General features: G+C 36.4%; 1 protein-coding gene across 1 annotated transcript in view; it reads right to left on the minus strand.

Moving 5' to 3' along the window:
* LOC122814049 (pancreatic secretory granule membrane major glycoprotein GP2-like) overlaps positions 1 to 10,030 on the minus strand; it is a 217,973-nt gene extending 207,943 nt beyond the window's left edge. Inside the window, exons 1-3 of the mRNA XM_044086655.1 lie at positions 9,943 to 10,030; positions 8,727 to 8,838; positions 1,756 to 1,872 (exon numbers count right to left, since the gene is read on the minus strand). Of these exons, the coding sequence (XP_043942590.1) occupies positions 1,756 to 1,872; positions 8,727 to 8,775 (166 nt within the window). The 5' untranslated portion in view covers positions 8,776 to 8,838; positions 9,943 to 10,030. The remainder of the gene's footprint in view (positions 1 to 1,755; positions 1,873 to 8,726; positions 8,839 to 9,942) is intronic.
* Between the last annotated feature and the right edge of the window lie 10,986 nt (positions 10,031 to 21,016).

Here is a 21,016-nt window from a genome sequence, read left to right on the forward strand (position 1 = left end):
TGAATCATGTCACCTAGCAAGAGAATTGCTCATTATAATAAATGATATGGTTTGAATCATGGAACAAAGACTGCAAGGAGATACTGTGACAGTAGAAAAAAACTGCCAGGATACTGCAGTACAGCAACAGTCATGTGTTGAGGAACACAGACTGCAGATTAGAATGTGAAAAGTTATATTGTGACCTCACCCAGTTTAAAAAACATGTAATGAATAGCTTAGCATGCACATCAGAATGTGAAATGCTATACTGCTATCTCACCCAGTTTACCAACTATGTAATGAATAGAACTGCTACTACAGACCAGAATGGGATATATTACAGTGTTACTTCACCAAGTTTACCAGCCACGTAATGAATAGGATAGCATGAAAATCAGAATGTGAAATGTTACATTGTTACTACAGACAGTTCTGGCTTCCTTTATCAGTTCCATGTCAATTTATCTTCTGTAGTTATCCCCTTGTCATGACCAATGAAAACCTTAGTGATTATCTTCATGTCCACACCAAACTTTCTTTTACCCTATTAATTTCTATACAATAGTGTTAGACTTTGCTAAGAAGAAACTGTAGTACTTTATACTTATAATATTATGATTTTAAAAAAGGTAATGAAAAAGAAATTCTGCTGCTAAAAAGAAGTAAACTAGTGTTAGATACATAGGTGGGTAGCTAGATAGGTAAATAATACATAGACGGACTGACATTGAAATAGATCAATCAATCTGAGTGAGACAGTTATCTGCTGACTTTAATAATTCAATTAAAGCCTAACTTTGTGAAACTTAATTAAAGCAAAATGTGTTTGCATCATACATCTCTCTAGACTATGTGAGATTAAAACAGTCCAGTCAGACAAAATGCGTCATCCTTTATTTCCATAATGATTATGGACAAAAATAACAATTGGTGATAACATCTGTTCAAAAATTATTAAAGAACTAGGATAGCTCTGTATTATGTCAGCAATAAATTACAGTATACTATAGGTTATGTGTGTGTGTGTGTGTGTGTGTGTGTGTGTGTGTGTTTGTGTGTGTGTGTGTGTGTGTGTGTGTGTGTGTGTGTGTGTGTGTGTGTGTGTGTGTGTGTGTGTGTGTGTGTGTGTGTGAGCTTGTGTGTGTGCCTGTGTATGCGTGTGTGCTTGCATGTGTGCGTGTGTGCTTGTGTGCTTGTGTGTGTGTATGTGTGTTTGCATGTGTATGTAATTGTATGTGTGCATATATATATATATATATATATATATATATATATATATAGATATATATATATATATATATATATATACCCATGTGTGGCTGAGTTTGTGAGTGATTGTGCTGTTTTTATGTGTGGCAAGGTAAACAGGTAAGTAGACATCACTTTTTTCACTGCTATTTTTAGTTTTCTTCAAACAAGTAATATTGATTAGAAATGCTTTTAATCACTCCAGTTTAAAACTCCTGATTGGAGAAGTGATTTCTGCACTATTTGAATTGGTGTTATAACTGCATGTTCAGAATGCACATTCACTAGAACAATTTGCTCATTTGTACTTTTAAGCTTCTGATATACAGTATCTGTGGCATCACTGCTGACTACCCCCTGTAAGTCTTGTTGTGATGCTATATCACAACAGCATTTCTGATTTTTGCTCACATTTTTGGAGATAATGCATTAATGCTGTATATAACTGTTATTAGAGTACAACATCAGCAAACATGATAAACATGACAATATGCCAACAGTGTTAAGATTTAGGTGCAGTCATACCTGTATTGGCATTATATATTGCTGCTTTGCATTCACAGCTATAGTGTGTTGTTTCATTTATTGTAAATGGAAGACATTCTTCATCATAAAGACAGGTATCCTCACACTGTAAGTACACTACAAAAGACAAAAAAAGAAGAAAAAAATGAGGTTTCAGAAAATAAAAATATGTTGCAAACATATTTTTCACAATCACAGAATGTCTAATAGCCTTCCTGATCAAGGAAGCAAATTACACATTGAGCATTTGGTAATGTTAGGGCACATAGAAATGTCCAATGTCATCTGCCTTGTATCACTTTTGCCCTCTGAACTTTGTTGTGTTCCAAAAAATGGTGAACATTAGGTTATAAAGGCTATAACACTAGAAACATTCCATTGTTAGCAAATATATATATATATATATATATATATATATATATATATATATATTTTTTTTTTTTTATTTAACCTTTGTTTACCTGGAAAGTCTGACTGGGAAAGACCCTATTTTTAGCAGAGGCCTGGGGAAACATGCTCCAGAGTCTAGACACATGTCTTTGGAATGTGATCCAATTATAACAATGCAAAAACAACAATGACAAAAAGTCATTAAATAATACAATTGGTTTATTCTTCCTATCAGTCAGAATGTAAGGTGATCTGGCGTTATGAATGAAAGAATTAACTGCACTATTTACTGAGCTTTTTTGTCATTGCTGGTTTATAATAAAGAAACAATATTACAACAGACCACATGGTAGCTGTCCCATACTACAATGCACATACTTTTACCACAATATTCATGCATGCATTTATTCATTGGAAAAGAGCAATTCTAGTTCAAAGATAAACAATTTCTTTTTAGTAGAGCACGATTTCTACATCTGCTATGTTGCAGTAGTAGCATGTCAATTGTGCTGATTGGTGCAAGCATGATTTTGGGAGTTCCAATAAAAAAAAAAAAACTGGTAAAACAGTAGAACAAGAAACAGTGATATAGTTCATTCATTCATTCCTGATTGTACGCCCATTAGCTGGGATAACCGTCCACAAGCAGCATTCAGATGTAAGCAGCATTAAGCATACTGCTACATACATAAGTAAAAAATACAAAGAAATTAAACTTCAGCATTCCATACTCAAAGATAAAACAAAGGGGAGAGGGGTGGCAAAAGACCAACATCAGAGATATTTTTTTTAAATATTGTGCTAATTCACTTAACAAGTCAAACGAACAGCACTTTTGCAAACTCTAACATGAAGCGCTACTGCCTCTCTGTAATTATCAGTTATTTATTTGAAAACTAAAAAAAAATGTATGAATTAGAATAATTACCAAATGCAAGAAAAATAGACATGACCATGCCCCTTATTGCTGTCAGTCAGGAATGGAATGGCCACACCTGCACAGTTCTGACCCTGATGATCATTCCTTACTGCAGTCACATTTATTTATAAATCTGCTATATTCTGTAAGGAGAAAATATATTCTTGGAAAATGATTAAGGAAACAAAACGTCTTATCAAAAACGAAAAAAAAAATAGAAAAGAAAAAATGAAAAGAATGACCTAACTAAATATAAAGTACTTTAGAGGCAGGTTAAATCAAGTTTAAGACAGACAGAGGGTTACACTAAAGCACAAATGATGGGAAAATTAGTCTCTATGTTCATCTGAAGTGAGGGAAGCAAGGTGATGGAAAGCATATTCTTGACATGGTTGGCAATATACTGACACTTACTCGAGATAAAACAGCAAGGTCTCATCCTTCCAAAGTATGGCTTGCTGCTTAAATACTCTAGGTGAATGCTTTTGGGAAAACATGAGCCTGTTAAGGACGTGGTAATTATAGAAAAGATTAAGTAAGTTTGTGGCTGACTGAAAACTCATAATTTAGAGTATTCTTGAAAATCTGTCAGTTAGAGGATTAACAGAATTAAGTTTTAGCATAGCTTCATTTATTAGGAATGATTAAAATAGATTGTTACTTTAACAAACTCTAATGCCTACTTGTAAGGATGCAGTTATTGTTCTAGTCTACAAGAGTAAAAGCTTACTAAAAACAAGTATGATCCTTCTGGCTAATATTTCTCTTCTGTATAGTATCCAATAGTATTGAGAAAATAGTATATAATGTGGTAGCTAACAAGCTACATAATGGCAGGAAAAGTAAAATTATATAGTTTGCTTTTCAGGAGAAATTGTCAACTACCATAAAAATACTCATGGATAAAAGTCTTAGCTTTTAAACTTGATGTGATCTTAGAGAAGTGATATTTAATCTAGCAGTTAACTACTAGCATAGTGGTGGAAAAAGTAATATTAAACAGTCTGCATTTAAAAACAGATCACCTGTTACCAGGGAAAATGCCCAAGGACAAAGATCTGACATACCACTTTGATGTGGTCAGTGTAGATCTGAATAAAGTGCCTTGAAATTGTTAATCGGGTAGAGTTCATAGGTTCTTTGATAAGTACTAGGATAGCTGCCCACGCAGACCATTTTAAGCCCAGCCAACTTCCCTTTTTATGCTCAAAATAACATATCCCACTTGGATATAGATCAGCCTTACCTATCCCATGGTCAATAGTTTATACTATCCCAATGAGAATAACTGGGATCATACTACAGATTACTTGAGGGGACTCATGGATGGGATAAAGCATTTAGAAGCTATATCTATCCATTAGTAGTACAGGGTGCAGTCCTGGCATAAATTTTCTGTTTCCTATCCATAGATGTAAGTTGTACTTGAAAATGGACAGTTATGAACTTTGTTTTATGTGAATGGGGAGTCTGTTTCCCCACAGCAGTATCCTCTGCAAGATATACCTGTCCCTACAAATTGTTCTGTTTATGTTGCAGAAGAGGTTTAGCTCCCTAGACCAAACACTTATGATACCATTTGACTTGTTGATGCATGGTAAATCCATCAGTAATAGGACACAGGATGCCTTGTATGCCAACATTGGTACTTCTTAAATTGTTTGGGATTACTTCTGAAATTGGGATGTCATAAAAAGAGAAAATTAGCATGCCTATGGCTTATGAGGTTTGCTTTTATTGGCCTGAATGTACCCATAAAGATGTACATAGTCACTGGCATTCAGAAGGCATGTAGCTGGTGTTATATCCTTAAGGTGTCCTGGAGTAAAGGGGGTATAAACTTGTTAAATGGTACACTTCTCCAGCAGGGGTATTACTATCAAGTAGAGTAAGAACATTAAATCTTTAAGTTTTCCATGTCACTTTCATTTCAGCTGTAGCTCTGAAGCTTCTTTTAAGGGAGGTGGCAGCACTTAATTATGTGCTCATTAAGTGATTAAAGACTGACCTTATCAGTGTTCCCAAACTTTACAGCATGGAGGGCTTCTTATCTTACTTAACTTACAATGGCAAGTAAAGTTGTAAATGCTGAACCACTAAACCTGCATATAATGATACTATAAACAGATTGCTAATTTGGGGGTCATAGTATGATCAGAGCTAATTCAGAGAGTCAGATAAATGGTTATTAGTGTAAATCTTTTTGTTTTTTGTTTGTTGCTTGCTTTTGTTTATTTGTAAGTATAAACTTTCTATTGAAGAAACTTCAGACTGAATGTGGCAAATTGTGTACTTACAGTGGTTTGTGTACATACAACCGTCTGCATACTTTCCGAATAAAGGAAAACATAATTTTTTGTATGTGATAAACCTTTCAATATGAGTTTCTGAGCACTTAGCAAACTGATTCTGATTGGTGTCCCTTTCACAGCTCTCTGTTTATGTTACTGGTTGCAGTGTTACACTGTCTCAGTAACACTGCAACACTTCATAACTTTGGTTATACAAAAGCAGTTTTTAAACAATATATAATTACTTCTAACCTTTGCCTTTTTGGCTAGACTCTAACTTCCTTCAGTGAGCTAGTAAAAAGCAATGAGTAATTTAACATCTTTCTAAAAATGCTGCCTCCCCATGCTTCTGTATCCTCTATTGTCTTACATATTTGATGACATAAGCAGGCATGTAATATATTAACATGTCATACAGCACAACTAAAAAAATAAGTCAACAGTCATTCAATTTCTTTGAAGTAAAAAGAATGTGTACGTGCACACACATGTGCACGAGTGTGTTTGCTTGTAGGTGTGTGCATGTATATGCTTATGTGTGTGCATGTGTGTGTGTGTGTGTGTGCATGCATGTGTGTGTATGTGTGTGTGCGTGTGTGTGTGTTTGTATGCGTGTGTGTGTGTTTGTATGCATGTGTGTGTGTGTGTGTGTGTGTGTGTGTGTGCGTCTGTATGTAGCATGTCTTTGACAATGTTTAAATGTATATTAAAAGCTGTGTGTATAGACTATGGTGTGCCTTTAAAGTTATTCTGGAGAAAATGGGATGCAAAAAATCAACACTTTCTTGGCAATTTGCTTTATTACATATCCCTCCTGATAATATTCCTAAAGCTCAGCTCAAGGTGGTGATTTCAATTGTCTTATTTATCAAATATTATATCTCATTGCATTGGAAGTGCCAAGCCGCACTAACATGGGAAGGTCTAAAGGAATTGGTAATTAGGCATATTAGGGCACAAAAGTATCTCTTTTATAAAGGTAATCACAAATTCTGTTCTGAAAATTTTTGGAATGTATTCTTTGATTGTCTTTTAACCTGAAACACTTTTCATTTTTGTATTATATCTCTTTAATTTATTATCTGTTGTATATATTGTGAATGATATGGGCATTGTATAGTTGTATATAGTTTTTGTTGATGTTTGTACAGTGTTCTTCTGTGGTTTGTATTGTTTGTCTATAAGATAATAAAATAAAAAGATTTTCAAAAAAAAATAAATAAATGTATATTAAAAGCCCCATTACCCTCCAATGCAGAGGTTCCCACAGTGACCATCTGACGTAATGGCATGAGCATTTCCCACCCCTTCTAAACACACATCCTTCTATGTCGCTATTAACATTTTAATATACTTCATAAAGTTGTGCTTTTTCAGCAAATTGTAATTGCTGTTTGAATTCACGCAGTAGAAAATCCAAAAGTTCAAAAAAGCTGCCTAAAGAGAAAATTAATTGACAAAGCTCAAAGCACAATATACTTAATTATTCACAATATTTCAAGATAATCCCCCTTACACTGACAGCTATATAGAGCAGCACATCTGCAGACTGTATAACCCTGTCACCCCAAACCAAAACCTAAATGCAATTATAACATTAAATGTAATGACATATAAGGACTCCATGCCTAAAGCAAGAGCTAAGGTGAATTCAGGTACTAGTGTGGTCCTGTTCATCAGGTATGAAGGATACTCAGCATGAGTGTGACGTGTAAATTCCTTACAGCTGTATGAAGATACGATCCTGCTGACCGTGGAATGTTGGTAGCACGCTTAATAAATATGCATTATCAGATTATAATTGCAAGCTTTTATGTATTATATATTCAAAATAAGAGTTCTAGGTGAAGGTGCATTTGTTATGATGTTAGTCAAATTTAAACTCGATGAATAAAAGAAAGTATAAAGCAAATAATACTTTCTATAGAATGTATCACCAGGAAGCATTCATGTGGATCTGATCCAGTACTAATTTATTTATGTTAATGGTATAAAATCAAAGGTTACTGGATCAGTCAGGGGTCATCCTATGTATTGGTATATTTAACACATGTCTATACACTAAGATACTAAGAGTAGAGACTATACCAAAGGTACATAATAACAAGGGCAAACATTTTTTAAGCACAATGTGGAGTCTGACAACTAGCAAATGAGGAACCAGCACTGCCTTGAGCCACTACTACATCTAATCACCAATTACTACACTGTAAAATCTATACAAACTCATTCAGAATTATCGGTCACAATGTACTCTATATTGTTCATAGGTATATACTAGGCATGCAGTCCAGAACACCATCAATGAGCCTAGATCAAATTTTAAATTGTCGCAAAATAATGCCTGAATAAATGGCTTGTACAAGATCACACAGGGGGCAAATAAATGCAGAAGGAATCAAACCCAGTTCTTCAGGAAGGAGCTTGTTAACAGCTCATGCCCTTAATCATCTGTGCCAACCACCAGTTAATAAAAGACTGTCTATCTACCTTATATTTGTAGCAATAATCAGGTGTGAATTTACACAGCACTGAAGCACTGAATAATCCATTGAACTGTGTATATGTCAAGGTATAATTGCAGAGAAAATATTTGTTAATCAAAAGAATGTTTCATCACCATGGGGAAAATGTTACTTACTCTCATATCTGAATTTTGTAACAAAGAAATTTTGTACTTATTCCATGTTTTAATGCATATATAAATCGTACTCCAAAATATGCAAATGCTGCTAGCATTGAAAAGAACATAAACTTTTTCCCCTGTGGGAAGCCCCCCACCACACACTGCTTTGATTGAATATACTAATGTTATAGTCAAAGAGCTATATACAAAGGCAACAAAAATGAAAAGCTGTCCATATTCCTTGTCTGTAGCCCTCCACCGAAGAACCAGTATGACCTAATTGCATCCAGACTGTACTTAAATCCAAACTCAACAAATAGACACACAAGAACCATAGACAATATAAACTGAATAGAGGCTTAATTTAATCAGATGCTAACCAGCTATGCAAACTGGTCAGTATGGATCCTTTCATGGTATGACCAGGCCAGTAGGGCAGGGGTATATTAAATATCTATATATGAGTAGTTTTAGAGAAACCAATTGACCAGTGCCTTCCTGAGATTTGGAGAAAAACTGAAAAATTTAGAGAGATCCCATATAGTCACAATTCTATATAAATCATACTAACAGCATGATAGGCAATGAAATCATTGCTCAATATATGTGGTCCATCACAAACCGATTTTGTTATTCTGGTTGCAATGAAACTGCATGATTCGTGAAACTAGTATTCATGATAAATGAAACCTTCTAATATATCTTACATTCATTTAAGCTATGTGTCATCATTGGCCTTTCTTACCTTCTTTTATCAATCCAATAGTCAAGATTATTCCAAGGAATGTCTTCATCTTTTATAATGAAGTGTTGATGGATTTTGGTATTTGCCAGTAAAAATCTGTTAGTTTCTAGTCCTATAAAAAACAGAAAAAGGAAATATGATTTTAGTGTACACAGGACTGACAAAAGTTTTTTTTTTTTTTTAATACAGTATGTTATCAAAAACAGCACAAGACTAATAGCTTTATTGTAGAAAACTGAACAAAACCATGTAAGCTATCAAACAGTAGGATTTACACCAGTGCAGCATTATAGAGAATAAGGCAGTGAGAGCTAATGATTTTAAAGTATAGTTTATCTCACCTTATGAGACAATTGTACTAAAAAAGTAAAACTAAATAAGTCAAATTAATAGGTTATACACTTGATAAATAAATAAATCATATTTCAGGGTTCTGTTTTCCATTTTAAAATACTGGCTCATTTAAAATAAAAGTTTCATGAGACAAACATAACTTGTTCAACAGTGTACTTGTTGTCAAACATTACCAGTCATTCCATGCTGGTTTATAAAACTCTCATAGTCGCCTTCCTTCATCATAATTATAGCTTATATTTAATGAATGTGCTGTCTTGGCACAATTAAATAGTTAGATTTTTGTGAGCTTGCATTTATTCAACTCCATTTCAAATATCTGAACGGAATTGAATTGGGAAATAATGCCATTCCTTGAATAAATGAACCATCAATAAATAAAAAGTAGCATAAAAATAAAGTGGAACAAACATTACGTATTTTTGAGTAATTCTGCTGAAATTTCAAAGAAACGTGTCAACATGAACATAAACTGTATCACTTCAAGCCATCAAATTGAAAAATGTTATTGTGATGTCATGCAAAAGTAAATGTATGCATCAAACAAGTGAATGCAAAAAGTATATATAAAATGCAATAGCAGGTACAGTATTATCACTTAATTATTGTACAGTATTTTGATATATATGTGTGTGTGTGTATTTATATATACATAAATATATTCCTTTTTGGATTGCACAATACATTTCTACTTCTGTGCTCTGTATGTATATCTTAGAGTAGAGTTTAAATGGTGATGAAAAACTTCAACCAAAAGTGGAAACAGGAGGAACTCACTCTCTCTCTTACACTAACATAGAGAGTGAAGCAATGTAAAATAGCAAAGCAACTGAAACAAATGTAAGTTGCATTAGATACTTACCTTATAAATTCAATGAGCAAAATCTTATTGACAAAAGTTTTATTTCACTGCCTTATATATATATATATATATCTAGACATATGTAAATATTCACCCACCTACTGAACGTCTGCTGATGTCAGAGGTGGTCATCATTTAAAAGATCAGGAACTCGATACAGCCTGCAGCTTTCCTAATTAATAAAAGAGCGCATGAATCGCATTTTTCACATATTTGTTTGACCAGTCTCGCCAAACCTGAAAAGCTTAAAAGATTTCAACTCCACCTAGAATGGAATGTTTTATAAATAGTTTGTGTTGTCATAATATTTTCACTGTTTCTTTTTTAAAAATTGGTCATTATGGTTGAAGTTAAAGATCTTTAAGGCTATTTTGTTATACTGAATCATATACTTTACCTCCAAGGCAGGGTGTAGGATACACACGCTCCTTTTGATTTTAAAGAACTGTATTTTAAGCTCTGCTTTACATATTGCGTTAACACACAAAGCTTTGTGATTTTATATATATATATAGCTATCAAGTATTTCCATAGCTAAGAACAGTTCTCAACTTGCAGTTATCACCTAGAATGCATCATAACTGCACTTGAATAAAAAAGTATATAGAAGTTCAGAAGACCATTGTTTACCAGATGAAAGTGCTCAACTTTTGTATAATTTTAAGAAAAAAAACATTTAACCCACAGGTGGTTTGCTGGTTGTTATTTTTTGAAAAATTGCCATATTGAGCCATCTCTTTGGGTTGCTGGTTTTGCTTCTGCATGTTTGCTATCATTTATCACTTATAATCTTATGTAGTATCACACACATTGTTTGGAAGCAGAAAGGAGAGCAATTTCTTGAAGACATGTGTATACCTATATACATATATTTGTCATCACAAAGATGAGAATAAAGAGAGGGACAGCATCCAGAAACTTCCTGAGGCAGAGCACAAATAAACTGCTGTACCACTTAAAAGACACTCTACTTAAAATTTAGAAGCATAGCAGTAAGGAAGTGTATTCTTCTTTATGGTAATGAGGACAGAATCCCAGGATTATATATCCTTCTGATACACAATTAAGCACTGTTAGTATCTGAGAAATAACCAGCTAAGGCTGAAACCTTTATCTCTTAACATAGACTAGTAAGAAAAGAGGAGACATAACTAGCCTTTGTTTATTTTGTTATCAAGTAAGTAGGCAGATCTCCAGACCCACCCCAACACACACACACACAGTCTAGCTCACTTTCAAGTAAATCTATTTAGAAATAAATACATATATATATATATATATATATATATATATATATATATATATATATATATACGTGTGTGTGTGTGTGTGTGTGTGTGTATCTGTACCTTTATTTCCTGAAACACAATACATAGTCAATTAGACAAAGAGGGGAAAAACGGGAAAGGACAGAGAGTGCATTATCAACCCTCCTCAGTCAGAATATAATGATAGCGATCATATTAATTAACAGGTTTTGGAAATACATAGACATGCATATATATCCATGCACACGGACATACACACATATATACATGTACACATATACACACACATACACATTCTATATATGTGTGCGTAAAGATAAATATATATATATATATATATATATATATATATATATATATATATATATATATATTTATGGGTTCCCTTCAGATGATCAAAGTTTTAAAACTTCAAATTTCATATGGCTGAGACCATATGATAGAAGTGTTAAAACATCAGATGTTTTGAACGCAGATCTCCATACAGCGAGAATGGGAAATTTTCACTTTTCCTCACTGTAGTGCGATCTTGGAGTTGGGATATTTAAATAGCAGGGGGTGTGGGGTGCAGTTTTTGTTTTTGTTTCAGGTGTTCTAAGTTTTAAAACTTCGATCATCTGAAGTGAATCTATATATATATATATATATATATATGGATAGATAGATATATATATGGATTCCTATTACAAGAACGAAAGTTCACTACTTCGAACTTGTAATAGGAAGCATCACTTCTGCGAAAGTTCACTTTAACGAAACTGAACTTTTGCGTAAGTGCACTTCACCGAAAACACCGCAGCACAGTGGAGGACATAAAAAACAAGCTATGTCCTCCACTATGGTGCAATAGTCATGGACCTTAGGGTTAGCCTAAGGGGATAGTTAGTAAAGCTATCCCCTTACCCTAACCCATGCCCTAACCCTAAGGTTCGTGACTATTGCACCATAGTGGAGGACATTGCTATGTCCTTCACTGCGCTGCAGTCATCACGGACCTTAGGGTTAGGGCACGGGTCATGGTAAGGGGATAGCTCATCACAGACCTTAGGGTTAGGGCACGGGTCATGGTAAGGGGATAGCTCTGCGGGCTATTCCCTTACTATGACCCGTGCCCTGACCCTAAGCTCCGTGAGTACTGCAGGGAAGTTCAGTACAACACCCATTCGTTGTACTGAACTTCGCGTAAGTGCACTTTCAATTAAGTGCATTTTTGTTGCAGTGAGCATTCCATGCACTATTTCGAAGTAGTGAAAATTCGATCTAGTGTATGGAACCCATATATATATATATATATATATATATATATATATATATATATATATATATATTTATATATATATATATATATATACCCACACACACACACAGACAGACAGACACAGACAGACAGACACACACACGCATATATGTATGTATATATATATATATATATATATAAAGTATAGTAAAAGAATAATGCAAAAAATAATGACTCAATATCATACTGAGAAGATTGACTCCCATATCACTGAACACATGATAAGACATGAAAACGTCATTTTTTGCAGGGAGGGAAGCCTCTCAGCACCTCAACACCCCTGCTAATTAAACATATCAACTCCAAAATCACATTATAATGGGACAATGAGGGAAAGGGCCAATTTAGCAGTCCAGAAATGAAACGGCCAGCACTCAGAGTGTGAGGTTGAAATAATTTAAAGTTATTTATTGAGCAGCAAAATAAATCTCCTCAAAATATGAGAACAGTACAGATGGGTTTCAGCATACTAGCCATCATCGGCTGTGGTGCCTTCTGTGTGGAGTTTGCATGTTGTCCCTGTGTTCGCGTGGGTTTCCTCCGGGTACTCCGGTTTCCTCCCACATTCCAAAGACATGCATCTGGAGCATTTCTCCCCGGGCCTCCACTGAAAACAGGCTCTGTGGAACCTAGTCGGACATTCCCGGTCAACAAATGTTAAATAAAATAAATAAATAAATAAAAATAAAAAATCATCAGTCCCCATTACACTGCAGTTTCAGATAATTGATTTCCCACATACTTCCAAGCATTTGTTTTCTAGACATCAGCGTTATTGGCTTGATGTTTAGCCATTCGATATTAAGTCGTTTGCCCAACTAACATGCCCTCCACCCACAGACACACACACACAGATAATATATATATGTGTGTGTGTGTGTGTGTGTGTGTGTGTGTGTGTGTGTGTGTGTGTGTGTGTGTATATATATATATATATATATATATATATAGGTTCATAGGTAGGTTCATAGGTAGGTACTAGGCTATCTGCCCAAAGGCATTTATAAGCCTAGCTAGAATGTGTTGGCTTTCACCACCCCCTTAGATTAGTTCCCTGTGCCTCTGTCCAGCAGAGCCACTGAAGTAATCCCCGGGGTAAATTTTCTGTTTCCCATCCACTCATCATGGTTTCTCTTGAACAGTGTTAGCAAGGAGCTCTGCCTAATATAGATTGGAATCTTGTTCCAAAGCATGGGAAGTCTCTGGGACAGGAATCTACCCCTCCAGCACGTCCTATTATTGTTGTGGTGAGGTTTAGATCTCTAGAGCGTGCGGCTCAAGGGGATATGGTTTTCTTTAGGTGAAGCATGTCCATCAATTCTGTGTTGGACATGGCCTTGTATGTCAGGCAGAGATCACCTCTGAGTAGGCGGTATGCAACAGAGTACAGCTGGAGTTTCTTCAGTCGAGCTGCATAGGTCATCTGATTGAGGCCAGTGATCCTCTTGGTGAGGTACTTCTGTGGTCTTTCCAGCTGTTGCAGGTGTCTTGTAAGGTACATCCCAAATGGGGTGTTGTACTCTATGATGAGTCTGATGAGTGATGAGTAGAGGGGCACAATGACCTCTTTTGATCTGGATGCAAACCCTTTAGTGATTAGGTGAGCCACATAGAAGGATTTTCTAACCAGTTTGGCAATGTGATTATCAAAGGAGAGATTACAATCTACTTGGGTCCCCAGATCCCTTATGTCTTCTGTATTTAGGGGGCTACCAGCTATGTGGTAGATTGTGGGTACTTTGTTTTTTCCAAAGGGGATGACTATGCACTTTTTGGCATTTAGCTTGAGGCCATGGTTTTGACACCAGGTATTCATCTCAGTGAGACCCTTTTGGAGGATGTCTGTGTCAGCTGGAGAGTCAATTATAGCCCCCAGTTTTCAGTTGTCTGCGAACTTGGTCAGCCATAGTTCTCCTGTGCTTGCCTGTACCTCTGAGAAGTATATACCGAACAAGAGGGGTCCCAGAACTTAGCCCTGGGGAATGCCACTTGTAACTGGTTTAGAGTCGGACCTAGCTCCCACAACTCTCACCATGTGGGTTCTGTCCGTGAGCCAGTTGACAAACCATCTTGTGATGCAGGGGTTCATGTTCAGGCTGGTGAGCTTGTTTTTAATATCAGAATGGGGAATGGTGTCGAAGGCCTTTGCAATGTCTAGGTAGGCTGTGTGTACCACCTTTCCCTCATCTATAGCCTTGGTAACTGTTTCAAAGAAGTCCACCATGTTTAGGAGGCATGATCTGCCCTTAACAAAGCTGAACTGGATAGGGTCCAGTGTTTGAAGGTTTCCAATGTCTCTGTTAATGAGTTCCATGATGATGTGCTCCATAGCCTTGCAGACCAAGCTAGTCAGGCTTATAGGGCAATAGTTCCTGGGGTCTGTTGTGACTCCACCTTTGTGTAGTGGAATAACTGTTGCTGTGTGCCACTCTATGGGTACGTAGCCTGTGGAGAGGCTGAGTTTAAACAGTGTGTTTAGGTGAGGGGTTAGTTTGTCTTTGAGCTCGTGTAGGACGCAGCCTGGGACACCATCTGGTCCCATTGATGCTGTGTTTATGGCTTTGAAGAGGGCTTTTTTAACCTGAGTGTTTGTGATTTCAGGGGCTGTACATTCTTCTGGTATGGTTATGGCCCCTTTTAGGGGTGAGAAGGGGTTGAAGTTTGCACTGAACCTGTCTGTCAGGATGTTGGCGATATCGGTTGGTTCAGTGTATTTTGTGCCTTTCTGCACTAACTCCGAGCAGATCTGAGCATTGCCACTTAGATTCTTGACATAGCTAAAGAATGCCTTGTGGTTATCTTTGGAGTCCTTGGCAATTTTTCTTTCGAAGCTTGCCTTGGATGATTTTATGATTGATCATAGTTTCTTGCTGATACTGATCTGAGATGTCTTCCCTTCTTGGGATTTTACTTTTATCTGTACTAGTTTCCTCCTTCTATTGTATAGTTTGTTTATGGCAGGGATCCACCAGACTAGTTTCCTTTGCTTGGAGGAGTAAGTCTTGGTTTTGCTTGGGATAGCACAATCCATGCATTCTTCTAGGTACCCGTAGAATGCATTAGTAAAGGATTTTGCAGCTTGGACAGTGTTATCCTTTAGTTTCCTTTATATATATATATATATATATATATATATATATATATATATATATATATATATATATATATATATATATATATATATATATATATATATATATATATATATATATATATATATGAGTCTGCTTCTAATAATAGAAAGACCACTTACCTGAAGATGACTTTACTGAGATGACAATACGGAATTGTTACTTTACAGATCGATCACACTACATTAACAGGGTAAGTATGCACTTGGCCAACATGGGGAAATTTGCCCTTTTCTCCAGTGTAGCGTGATCCCATTTTTGGTATTTTTAGTTGGGGGGTGTGGGGGACACAGCCCCCCACCTTTGTGGGTTTGATATACTGCAGTGTTTTTCTTCATTGTTAGTTGGCCAAGTGCTTTTATTTTGTATGCGCCATTCCTTGCTTTCTGGAGCTCATATACCCTTCTTGTCAGCCATGGTTTCTGGTTTGTCTGTGTGGTGATGCTTTTAGTCACTGTGACATTAACCACACATTTTGCGATGTACGCCATCATTGACTCCATGCACTCAAGGTCTGTTTGGTGGTTTACTGTAGCCGTCTCCTTGAACATATCCCATTTCGTGTTTTCAAAGCAGTTGTGCAGTGCTGAGACTAGTTTCTTAGATGGCTTGCTTCTGTTTAGCAGTGGTTTGTATGCATGGACTAGCATAGTGGCTAGGTGATCTGTGTAGATCAGAGTAGGTGTTGTACCTCTAAGAAGTTTTTCAGTCAGTCAGCACATGCATATAAGTACTGAGCACGTGCAAGCAAGAGTGCCATTTTGAGTGAGCAGCCAGAGTGAGAGCATGCATGAGTGTAGTAGTCAGTCAGTTAGTTTATGTTTAATGTTCCTGCCATCCATCCTGATGTGTTTGTATGTAATAAACTACTTAATGAACACACAAGCCTCATCGTCTTATTCAGATACACAAGACGAGCAACATGGCTTCAGAATGGGATCAAGAATCAAAACCATGAGGTGCGAAGTTAGAAATGGAGGAATATACAGGAATGGATCATCCCTATTGCTCAAACGACTTGTAAACAGGTCAGAAACAATTTCAGGGTACTAAAACTCACTTAAATGATTTTTGTTTCACAACAAATATAAAACAAAGCACTCAGAATGCTCAAAACAAATTTCTAATTAAATAAAATGATAGAAACTGTGACATAGTGATAAAAGTATTCAAAATAATAATGAAAATGTTTGAAACAATATCCACATCACATAAAAATGTATATTAAAAAAAAGGGAAAATGACCATATTTTTTCACTGTGTACTACATTTTTTGCAATAACTATAGCTATCCGAAGTTTGCAAAGTGATGGCAACTGTGTGCAGTATTATAGTACAGTTACTTCACAAAGTACAGTCATTTCAAAGAATATTTCAATCTTTCAAAGAGATTATTGTGCATTTGAATATTATTACAAGTACCTGGTGTGTGTGCCTGATCATACAAAATCACAAGGGCCAAGATTACATTGTGTTTAAACTGTAATTTGTTGTCATGGGAGAAGGCTTTTGCAGACCAAATTATTTTGTGTTTGATAACAGTATTGCAGAAAATTGGAGTGTATTTGAGCAGGAATGCAATATTTTCATGCAGGCTACTTAAGACAAAGGCATTTATTCTTCTTATTTTAGCTGGTTCAGAAGCCATTGAAACAGAACATTCATTTGTGTATGCAGGAGAGGGGAAGAACTGCCATATTGTGGTACCAGCTGAAATGCAGGAATACCCAGAGTGCTTAAAATGTAAATTTAGAGAAATGTGTAACCCCCTAATGAATATTAAAATGGAAAAGCACTTATTTTACACAAAAGATCAAAAGCCTGCTGAATCTTTTGCAGCATATATAACTGACTTGAGAAATAAAGTTAAAACATGCAGATTTGGTGATCTGAGAGATCGGTTGATAAAAGACAGGCTTGTGCATGGTGTTAATAATGACAGTGAGAAAGCTTTTGTTTTGAGACAGTGATTTATTGTTAAACAAGGCCACTGAGATTTGCCAGGTATATGAGCTTACAGAAAAGCACACACATGGCATTTTTGATTGCCAATGTAGACAGTATGCAGCACAAGGTTAAAAGATACAGGCCTAAAGGTGTGGCTTCAGCAAAACCCAGGTAAGGGTAAGGCCCAGGCAGGGTTGCCAGACGTCCCTATTTGGGCGGGACTGTCCTGAGATCAGCAGCCTGATCCCGAGTCCCACCCTGCTGGTTTAAATCCCGGCCAGACTCTGCTTTGTTTGGTTTTTTTTTTTGATTGGCCCGTATACCTGGCATATGGGCCAATCAAAAATTGCTAAGCACGGAGCTTCTTGTGTTCCGTATTAAACACGAGAAGCTACATGTTTAGCGATTTTAGATTGGCCCATATGCCGGTATACGGGCCAATCACAAATCGCTAAACACAGAGCTACTTGTGTTGAATGCAGAACTGCAATGCATTAAACATGGGAAGCTCCGTACTTAGTGCAGAGCTACTGTTCTTTAATGTGGAACTGTGTTCCGCATTAAAGATTTTTTTTTTTTTTGGTCTTCACTTGCTGTCAGAGACCTTCTTTTTTTTTTTTTTTTTTTGTCCCTACCTGGGGGGCTGGAAATCTGGCAGGGTACATGCAGCAAAGCACAAGGGTGATTAAGCAAAACCTGTAGCTAACCTTATAGTCAGCTGTCATAATTGTGATGGTAGCCATAAGCCCAAACAAGAAAAGTGCTTAGCTTTTGGTAAGCAGTCCCAGTCTTGTAAAATTGGAATCGTTTCAAAAGGTTTTGTAAGTCTGAAGAGGCACATTCTTTTATTAAAAAGGAGCATTCAAAAGGGCAAGCTGATCAAATAGAAAGTTGCAGCTCTACTTTTTATGTTGATGGTGTGTCTGCGTTTGGTGAAACAGTCAATGCAGTAGATTTATGGGCAAAGAACAAAATCTTTTATACTGTTTGGATTAATGGAAGACCCATAGAGCTCAAAGTAGATACTGGTTCAAAGTGTAATGCTATGTCAGCGAAACATTTGCTAGAGTAAAAGCTGCAGAACAACTTGACTTGACAAAGTGTGTGAAGCTTGTTGCTTATGGTGGTGAAGAGATTCAAACCAAAGACTCAGTAATGCTTTCATGTTACTTTGCTGGGAACAGCTATGACTTGCAGTTTTACATAGTCAAGAGACACATGCAGTCATTATTAGGCCTAAGAGACAGTTTGAAAATGGGAGTGCTTTCATTTAAGAAAGAAGTTCACCATGTAACATATCTCTCAGCTGTACAGATTTTCACAGAATGTCCAGATATTTGCCTCATATTTTTGGTCTGTTTTTCATAAAATTGTGGTTTTCTGGCAAATTAGTGGCAAATTATTAAAGGTTGACATTAGAAATTAACAGCTATTTGAGTTTCAGACTTCATACCCTTCAGAAAGTTCATGCTAATGCAAAACCTGTTATTCTATCAACTTTCTAAGTTTGTAAGAGCAATATTTAAAATTTGTCCCTATTTTTGGACCTTTGTCCCACTTTTATTTATGGCTTTGTTCAGCTTTCTTGTTCTAAGAGGTTGAGAGGTATGCCATGTAAGCTTGAAAGAGAACAGCTCAAATTTCACCCAAACCATTTACCTGAGTGCACTGATATTTTTGCAAACAACCTAGGGAAACTCACAGTTGTATACACCATGAAGTTAGACCCTGAATTCAGCCCAGTTATCAGACCAGCACGGAAACTTCCAGTAGCTATGCAGAACACAGTTAAAGTCAAGCTAGACAGAATGGTGCAGCTAGGAGTAATTTGTTCAGTAGAAGAACCAACTGAATGGGTATCTTCCATGGTAGTAGCTTATAAGAAAAGCTCTGATGATATCAAAATATGTACTGATCCAAGAGATTTGAACAAAGGATTAAAAAGGTCTCATCATCCTATGCGCACAGTCGAGGAAGTTGCTGCCCTCATTTTGACAAATTTTGCTTGATCAAAAATCTTCATTTCTGACCACATTTAATCCACCATTTCGAAGGTACAGATTTCTAGGAATGCCATTTGGAATAAATTCTGCCAGTGATGTCTTTCAACGTGTGATAGAACTATTTTTTTTCTGGCTATCCATGTGCTATTATAGTACATGATATTCTAGTAGGAGGCAATGGTGAAGTCGAACATGATAGAAACCTCAAGAAAGTTCTGGAAAGAGCTTGTGAAGTGAATCTTTGAATCCTCAGAAATGTAAATTCAGGCTAAGAGAGGTTACTTATGTGGGTCATTTGTTTACCATTTCAGGCTTCTGACCAGATCCCTCCAAGCAAACAGCTATTCTTGAGATGTCAGCTCCAGATAATGCCCAAGCCTTACAATGCTTTCTTGGTATAGTCAACTATTTAGGCAAGTTCATTCCAGATTTGAGCCAACTTTCAGCACTGCTAAGAGAACTGCCATACAAAGATATAACCTGGTCCTGGTCAGTACAACATAAAATAATATTTGATGTCCTGAAAGAGAAAATTGTCAGTTCACCTACTTTAAGATACTATGATGTTCACAAACCAGTTATTCCTTCCTGTGATGCTTCAAAGTTTGGTCTAGGTGCAGTCATTCTTCAAGTGGGTAGACCAATAGCCTATGCATTGAGAACTCTTACTCAAACCAAGATGCAGTATGCCCAGATTGAGAAATAACTCTTGGCAACTGCGTTTTCATGTTCAAAATTCCACAATTATATTTATGGCCAACCTATCCAGATAGAAACTGACCACCAACCTCTAGTTACTATTTTGAAAAAGCCAATGCACACAGCTCCTGTGAGATTGCAATGCATGATGCTCAAATTGCAAAAGTACAACTTCAGTCTTGTCTACACAAAAGGCAAACTTCTCTATCTTGCTGATACTTATTCCTGATCACCCAGGAATACCACAGAACAGCATGAGAATGAGAAACCTGATTTTGAAGTCATGGAAGTGAGAAATTTTCTTTCCACACATCTTGATGAGCTCAGAACTTACACAGCATCAGATCCAATTCTACAGAAGCTCAACCACTGTCAAGGATGGCCTTCAAAGCAATCTTGTTTACCAGTTGATGTGCAGCAGTATTCTCCTTACAGAGACAAGATTTTGTCAGACAATGGTATCATGAAAGGTCCAAAAGTGATTGTTACAAAATCCTTGCAACAAGAGTACATTAAGATCTTGCATCGTGGCCTCCAGGAACTGATTCTACCAAAAGAAGGGTGAGAGGACTAGTATTTTGGCCTTCTATGTCAAAACATATTGAGAAAGTACTTTCATCTTGCCCTGTATGTAATAATACAAAACCGCAACAACAGAAAGAATCACTTCAGTTAAGCTAGATTCCTGAACTACCTTGGTCAACAGTAGATTCATAGGTTCATAGGTCG

Source organism: Protopterus annectens, chromosome 1.part1 (assembly GCF_019279795.1).
Source record: "Protopterus annectens isolate FY-2018-M chromosome 1.part1, PAN1.0, whole genome shotgun sequence".
NCBI classification, from domain to species: domain Eukaryota; kingdom Metazoa; phylum Chordata; order Ceratodontiformes; family Protopteridae; genus Protopterus; species Protopterus annectens.